This window comes from Lissotriton vulgaris, chromosome 1_1, assembly GCF_964263255.1.
Source record: "Lissotriton vulgaris chromosome 1_1, aLisVul1.2, whole genome shotgun sequence".
Lineage (NCBI taxonomy): Eukaryota > Metazoa > Chordata > Amphibia > Caudata > Salamandridae > Lissotriton > Lissotriton vulgaris.
Genome location: NC_141685.1, coordinates 1048633242 through 1048641834, shown reverse-complemented (window position 1 = coordinate 1048641834; position 8593 = coordinate 1048633242). Strand labels below are relative to the sequence as shown.

General features: G+C 46.8%; 1 protein-coding gene across 4 annotated transcripts in view; it reads right to left on the bottom strand.

The window, feature by feature from the left end:
• Positions 1-4426: 4426 nt before the first annotated feature.
• Positions 4427-8593, bottom strand: part of RGL3 (ral guanine nucleotide dissociation stimulator like 3) — a 448342-nt gene continuing 444175 nt past the window's right edge. For all 4 annotated transcript variants that reach the window (XM_086962749.1, XM_086962747.1, XM_086962756.1 and 1 more), the window contains exon 18: positions 4427-7390. In XM_086962749.1, coding sequence (XP_086818875.1) covers positions 7080-7390 — 311 coding nt within the window. In that variant the 3' untranslated portion in view covers positions 4427-7079. The remainder of the gene's footprint in view (positions 7391-8593) is intronic.

Genomic DNA, 8593 nt, shown 5'->3' with positions numbered 1-8593 from the left:
CGGAGGAGGGGGGGGGCGGAAAGGCACGAAGAGCGGGAGGGGGTCGGGAACGGCCACACACGAGGTAAACGGAGGAGGGGGGGGGGGCGGAAAGGCACGAAGAGAGGGAGGGGGTCGGGAACGGCCACACACGAGGTAAACGGAGGAGGGGGGGGGCGGAAAGGCACGAAGAGCGGGAGGGGGGTCGGGAACGGCCACACACGAGGTAAACGGAGGGGGGGGGGCGGAAAGGCACGAAGAGCGGGAGGGGGCTCGGGAACGGCCACACACTGACAGCGGGAGGGTGAGGGGCGGGAACAGACACACACACACGGACAAAGCAACAAACTAAAAAACAAAGCACTCACCTGGACATCTTCCGGCAGATCTCTTGCTTCCTGCTCTCCACTCCTCTTCCCGATGACGTGGTGGAGGCTCGGCCGGCTGGGCCAATCCCAGCGCGGCCCTGGCTGGAGGCGGACGGCTGCTTCCTTCGGCTGGCCGGCCTGAGGAGAGGGAGGGAGACGGGCTGCCACGGAGCGGGAGGGAGGGGCTATCGAGCGACTTTTGTGCAATGTCCCGAGCAGGAAGGCAGAGGCAGGTTCCGGCAATGCCGGACCAGATTCTGGGGCGTTCCCGGCTTTCGGCTGACGTCGCGTGACGTCGGCAAAAGCCAAAGAATCTCGGGAACGCCCCCGAATCTGGTCCGGCATTGACGGACAGGCCCCTCGTCCAATGGCTATGCTCCATTTATGGAGCTAGCCAATAAATGACGGGGGCCGTTCCAAAGCACACTACAGTTCTCATTAGGTTTTCGCCTGCGCGAAAAAAGATGCGCAGAGCGCATCTTTTCGCCAGGCAAAACCTAAAAAGAGGCATGATGGCCCATTAACTTCGGCCTTTGTAATGGGCACAGCTGGAGACTGATAAGCCCGTCCCCTGCCTGCACCTTGCTGCTCGTAACAAAAGCAGACAACGTGCTGGTGCTGTGTCAGAAAATGACACTGGGACGAGTTCAGTACGTTTCTGTGGTGCCCAACCTCTTGGCAGGGTAGACAGCGTCTAACCTTGAAAAATAGTGGGTAGATGACGTCTACCCTCGACTTGACCTCCGGTTATCAGTTAGGCATATCGCCGTAAACTATGACGAAGCCCAGAAAACCTTCATGACTACTGATGTTGGCTAGCACTGACAGAGATCTCTACATGTAAATACCGTGAAAACAGGAACTACTGTAGAACCTTAGGTGTGCTGCAGCAAGCATGAACTCATAGATATATTAAGTGGAGGCGCTTTGTTTATTTTTGGCTCAAGTATGTGGATAGAAATTGTGTCTGTACTCTAAGAAGGAGCAGAGCCGGAGAGAGCACATCAGTCATGTGCCAGGCTGACAAACCAGTTGTGGTGTTCAAGATATTCAAGAGTGCATGTCAATTTGGTTGGCCGTGGACGGCCGGCCTAACCGACATGCACACTTTCAGTGCCACCTACCACTCTCCCCAAGGCTGCTGGAGCAACATGGCCCGCCCGCCCTGCACTAGACTCGCGGATTGGAATTCAAAAATAAAATGACAGTAACATAGTTTTATTGTCATTTTAAGTTTTCTTCTGCCTGCTGCATTTTAGCAGTGGGTTGACACTCCTCCGCCCATGGCTAGAAACTCAATCAAAAGGATTTCTGCCTTCAACACTCTAAAGCAGTATCTTTTAGTTGGTTCAGTGGAGGGGATGTTAAATCCCCACCTGAAATCTAATTCGTTCATTGACCCACTGATAGATGTGCATTTCCCTTTTAATAGTAGCCCTGGTGCAGGTAGCTTTCAACCTCGTTTCAGAAGGATGCTCAGTGCAGCGCTTTCTGAAAGCCCAAACGTTTTCCATCAGCCCTTTTAAATGGGTACAGTACCTCGATACAAGGTAGTCCAAGTGGTCCTAATCAACCAGTTAATCAATTGTGGAAAAATCTGGCACTCGGTCTTCCTTCTAGGTAGACTGTTGGTAAATTAAGAGGGTGTTGTGCTCTGGAGACCCTACGATGACTTTCAATCCTTCCCACCCAATGCAAATAACATGTACAACAAGACAAGAGCACGTTACGAAGCTGTCAGAAAGGACAGGCATTTACAGTACACTCATAAATGACAGCAGAGCATGGTTACGTGATCAGTTTTTTTAATGAAGTATTTCATTGCTTCTGCCAAGAATTATTGGTTGACAGTCCACATGGGCAATTGAAAGGAATGTTTGCCTTGTGCACTCTCCCACATTCAGGTTCACGTTGCTCTGGAAGCGGGAGGATGTGGTGTCTCCTGTACCAGTCCTCCATGAGGGATGGGAGTTGTGAGGGTCCATATGCTGTGGGTGTGTGTGAAAATACAGGAGCACAACACACACTCTACCCAGAACTGCTGCCATGCACATAATGTCAACCATAATGTTATTGTTCAGAGTTCAACATTTAACATAAGAATGGAAGTAGCTGACTTGTTAACAGTCCTGAAACATGATGGTGACCTACACTTGAGGGCCTAGCACAGGCAGGAGGACACCATCCTCACCTCATTACAGATTTTAGTGGGGTCTCAGGTGGAGTACATTGACAAAGTCTGAAGGTCACCTACACCTGAAGAGTTGTGTTCAACCCGAAGACCTCCTCTGGCGAATCAGGTCAGGTTTTAGAGGACACGGTTGGAGTGTTGAGTAGAGTTATGAAGGCCTTGATTAGAGGCGGCTCGATCTGAAAAATAATTCTTGAGTAGTGCTTCTATGTGTTTTTAGTTTTTGGTGGTGTCTGAACTTCAGGTGGTACCTCCGTCTTTTGTTGTACAGTCTCAATCACTCTGACTGCTGTTGATGCCCCATCAGCCCACGGCAATAACTGCCTTGTACCCTGACAGTATCGTCCATGATCATGTTTGTGAATTAGTGGCCGATCACTGAAGCTTCATTCACGGTGACCCCAATCCGGGTTCCGCTGTCTGCTCTCCTGGCCCTAGGGCTGTGGGCACCTTTGGTGGCGAACGGTGGGGGAAAGGGCTGGGAAATTCCTAGTGCTGTGTCACTTGCTGCTGACATTAATATGTAGTGCTGTCTTGGTCCTGGTGCTGTTCAAGTTGCTTTCAGTCCTAACATTGAATAGGGTGCACCTGTCAGCCATAGTGCAGCTGTGTGTGCCGCATTCCATGTAGTAGTATATATTGCTGTCAGTTTAGTGTTGGAAGGGTACTGCCACCTGCTTCTTTCCATCATGGTACTGTGCAGGAGGTGCTTGACCTACTGGTCCTTCCTACTACAAGTATTTTTGCTATGAGAGTGCTGCACCCACTGTGCTGGTCATGGGTGCTGTCAGTATAATAGTTGGGTAGATGCCATCTCCTAAAATAATGTTTGTTGCTTTCAGTCCTAATGCTGCATAGTGTGCTGTCATTCTTAATGCTGTGTAGAGTGATGGCCTCTTTACTGGTTGCTGCCTCTACTCTAAGGGCCAGGTGTTCGACCATTCCGTTTTGGGGGACGTAAATTGCAATTTCTTTGTAACTTGTAATTTGCAACCCTCAAAACGGAAAGTACTAATGTGTCTCAGACACATTTAGCGATTCCCAATGGGGTTGCAAATGACCTGCCTCATCAATATCCATGAGTCAGGTGGCAATTTGCAACCCATTGGGAATGGGCTATCATCACAGGGATGGTGGCTTCCTGGGTACAGCAGACCACCATCTCTGTGTTTGCTTTATAAATCATATATAAACAGAGAAAGTGGCTCCTGTGGACAAATTAATTTCTAGACAATAGCAATCATAGGCTCAATGGCAATAAAAAAGAGTGTAGGTTGATGTTGAAGAGAGATATTACACTATAAATTGCAGGATGTTTATGAATTCAAATGTTTATATATACAGTTTCAATATAAAATCTCAATTAAGTGCATAGTGTCCCCAGTGAACATAAAACCTACATATTTTGTGAAATTATGTGACATACAAAAATGGTTTCTATATATACAAAGTTGACTAAGCCACACATAACAAATGGACACAGCCTTCTGGTGCAATAACGAAGTCTGCTATATGGTTCACTTTGAAATAGGACAATTTCAAAGTGAACCATATATCAGTCTCAGTTATTGCACCAGAACGCTGTGACCATTTGTTATTTATGTCTTGGTCAACTTTGTATGTATAGAAACCATTTTTGTATGTCACAAAATTTCACAAAATATGTAGGTTTCATGTTCACTGGGGACGCTATGCACTTAATTGTGATTAGATATTGAAACTGTATATATAAACATTTGAATTCATGAACATCCTGCAGTTTATAGTGTAATATCTCTCTTCATCATCCACCTACCCTTTTTTTTATTGCTACTGAGCCTATGATTGCTATTGACTAGTAATTACATTTGTCCACAGGAGCCATTGTCTCTGTTTATATAGTATGTACCCTGGTTCCTTGAGAGTAGGGTGTCCCTTGTTTCTTATACACCACAGTGCTTTATAAATGAAGCAACTTTTGTTTTTAAAATGCAGCGTGTTTTCCTTAAAGGAAAACAGGATGCTTTTAAAAGAAAAAAATGGAAAGTATTCTTTTAATTTTTTAAGGGCATGCAGTTGTCCATGGGACCACTGCCTGCTCATAAAACATATTTTCACTGCCAAACACAAATGGGACCCCTTTCCGATTGCGACTGGCTTACAACCAATTTGAAATTGGTGGTAACTGCAATTGTTTTGAGACCGCATTTGCAGTCACAAAACATTTGTACATCCCCTTGTGACTCGCTATTAGGAAGCTACGCCCTTGCACACCCCTTACTAATAGCGACTCGCAAAACCTATTTTTTACAGACTTGCAAAATAGGGTTTGTATTTGCTGCAAGTTACAACCCTTTTTAGAGCTTGCAAATGGCACGATTTTCCGTTAGTGACTGCTAAAAACGGTCGTACATCTGACCCTTAATGTGCAGGGTGTAGTGTTCTCCAGATTACGGTCTGTCCTAGAATTGTGCGGAGTGCAGTCTTCAAGGCGCTCGTGCCACTGTTTGCTGTCAAGTTTAGTGCTTCGCATAAGGTGCTTCCCTCTTGGTCCTTGTAGTTAGTGCTTCGTATGCTTCTGCTGTGTAGTGTGATGCCTCCCCTGTTACACCTGGCGTAGTGCTGTGCAGGGCATTGCCAGTCATTATTCTGTGCAATGTGCCGACAATGCTAGTGCTGTGCAAGATGCTCCTTTCCTTGCTGTTGTCAGACATGGTGTTGTGCAGGGTGGCTGTCCCAGTGCTGCATAGGATGCAGTTATCCCTGATGTGGTGCTGGTTGCTGTCAGTATTAGTGCTATGTAGGAATTGCTTCCCTCCTTGAGCATGGTGCTTGTAGGAGTAATAGTGTTGTTTAGCTACCTGTCAGTTCTATAGCAGCTGCGAGCACTGCTTCCTCTGTGGTGCTGCTGTGCAGGGTATTTCCTTCTTCGCTACTATCAGTCGCGGTACTGAGAAGAGTATGCTGTCCACTTTAGTGCTGCACAGGTTGTTAACTTCCCTTTTGATGTCTGGATTGTTGTTTCAAAAGATCTTGCCCATTCTGGCCCATTACAGTGTGCTGTCTCCCTTTCTAATGTCAGTCCTAGCGATGAACAGGGTGCTGTCAGACATAGTTCTGTACACGGTGCTGCCTACTCTGCTGGTTTGTAGAAGCAAGGCAATGTACCACAGTACTAACTTCGGCAGTCCTTTGTCGCCTTCCTTTTGTAATTAGTGGACACTTCACACCCTCTTGTAGCGTGCTCAGAATCTCAGCTTGAAATGGAAGGCATATCAAGAGTCAGATTCAGTACATATAAATAACCTTCCCTCTACCCCTTTTAAATGAATCGTAGGGGTTCCAATCATTGAGGGCGGACGGAGCATCTGTTCTCGGAACCGCCCCCAGAGAGGAGTGTTTGAAAAAACATAGGGGGTTGTCCAAGTGGCGTCCTTGCAGGTTTCAGAAAGAGACATATTTTGTTGATGGATTCTACCACAGCTTCTCCAAGAGGCTGGAGAGGAAGGGTGACATCAGGAGCATTGCCGTAGGTGTCCAGCTTCCTAGCTGCACTGCCCAGACTCGGCGTTTTGAGGACTAGCCTTTTGTGCCAGTGTCTCCAGCAAAGAATGCCATACCTTTCTGCGGCGGAGCCCTGCCCACCATCAGGTGAAACATTAAAGGTCAAGCATGTAAAAATGACCAAAACGTTTCCGCTACGTTTAAAAAAGCCAGTGAAATGTGCAGGTGTAAGAGGTGCGGAGTCAGGGTGTGAACAGGACTTGGGACACACTAAACACAGATTTTTAAACTTCCATGATAGAGTCTTTGACGTAACTCCATAATTGCGCCAAACTCACATGGATTGTGAAAGCTGGGCAGCCAGATTAAAGAGCCCTTGATACTGTGGAGATGGTTTCTTATTGTCATAAACAAGGGCTGAGACCTGCAGGGCAGACACTTGGGCAGTCTCATATGCTTTCTGTAAGCAATGCTGTCTGAAACAAGTTATTGATGCCATGTCGGAAGCCTCTCGCCCTGGTGCCCTTAAAGTAAAAGGGGCATCAACCTTGAATGATGTGTGTTTCTGCGGTGTTGCTATTCAGGTTCTTAAATTCTATAAATGCCATTTTCTGATTCACAGATCTCAGAGTATTTTGAGACTTCACCGGTTTGACCTACAGTTATTGTTCTGACACGAAGAAAAGACAAGTACTAGACCCTATTCATGTCAATGGATCCATATGACAGTCATTTTTTTGAGTTGGATTCATCTCTACTTCTGAAAGTCAGGAAACAAAGCCAACTGTTAGCCAGATCCTTGCTGACTGGGCAGCTGTTGCAGGGGTACGAGGAATCCCAGTTCATCGTTCCTTCTCATAGTCTGGTCCATAGCGTATTTGGCTCTGTCCCCAGGTGCTCGGATGCAGATACTGCCGCTGGATATACAAGCATTCTCTGTGCAGGTCTTTGACCAGCAGAGGTGAAGTTCCTTTCAGCAGTGCCCCACGCAGCATTTTGACCCGACAACCAAGTCCCCCATTGTTCTTGGGGGCAGTTTGTTTGGCTAGGTTTGGATGTCAGAGCAACCGCTTCAGGGAGTGCCCATCCAAGAGGAGTAGTGCAGATGGAGGGTTTGCAGTCCGGGGCAGGGGTAGCAGTGCTGGCGGAGAGACAGACGTCCGTGGCGGGGGTGCCAGCGTCGACGGGGAGCTGGGCATCCTTGATGGAGATACAGGGGTCGATGGGGAGCTGGGTACCCGAGACAGAGGTACAAGCGATGATGGACGTGCGAGTTGCCCACTAATTGTCTTTCTTCTCAGGATGAAGTCAAAGTTTACAGATGTGCTCATAGCGTAGTAGACATTGGCCTTCTCTGGGATGACGAACTCTATGGAAGAAGTGAAGACAAGACTTGTAGGTACGTGTTCATATAATACATACATACATATATGTGCAAACACACAAACATAAAATCATATACGCAAACATGAGTTCATATACAGAAATATAGATGCATTATCTCAGTATACCTACAGCCATGCATACTACAATGCATACATTTTATATGCCAGTCCGTTCACAAATCAGCATCTCCAGTGACTTGACGAGAGATCAGAAAGATTGCATAGGTCTAACTGGGGCACCATTAAGTAATGACCTTGGGAGGTCGATGGTGGAAGAATGGGTATTTAGACTTGCAAGGCTCACACCCAGCGCCATTCTTTGAGGCTGGGCGCCACTACCCTGCCAGGCTGGACTCATTGCATGCAAAATCAGGCTTTAATTGGCATGCCAGGCTGGACTCTGATTGTCTTGCAAGGCTGTTCTCACTGTCATGTGGGACTTGCCTCCATGACATGCCATGGTGGGCTAACTCTGTGTTGCACAGTTGGCCACTCATTGCCAGGTAGGTCAGGCTCACCCGCAGAATGCCCCATCACTAATACTATTCCTACTAATTGTTAAATTCCTGTTTTCACTTCATACCATTCTGCATCTATTTTTGTTTTAAGAAACCATGACCTCGAATAAAGCTCCATCTGCTTGCATGAACCGTGTCCAACTTCAAAATAAAAGAGCAGGCATATCCAATGCCCCACTTTCTGCCATCTGCTTAATAGATTCTCCAATCTGGTATTTTGTTCCTTAACTTAAAAACTGCAGAGGTCACTTTCCGCTTGAAAAACTGGGAAACTTCAGACCCAGCCATTTTCGGCCGAATTTCTCAGCCAAAGTTTTGCTGGACGTGCATCATCGATAACTTTGAGACTGATTTCCGTGTGAAAACCTTCACTGGAAAAGATTCAGACTACAGGAACAGAGACTGTTATGGGAAGCTTCGACGTGGATCATAGATCTTGCAGGGCTTTTCATAGACTGGACGATGCCTTCTGTTAGTCATGAAGCCCTATTACAATAATGGTACTTACAAGGACATGTTCCTGTACAGAAGATTCACCAATGAAGGAAAACGTTTAATGGCAGAAAAAACCTCCAGGAGATAGAAAACTTAAGTTGAAGGATAGGCTCAAAGGAAACAAGGGCCTAAACTTCATAAGAGAAAACTGGAGGATCCAATGACCAAGGCAGG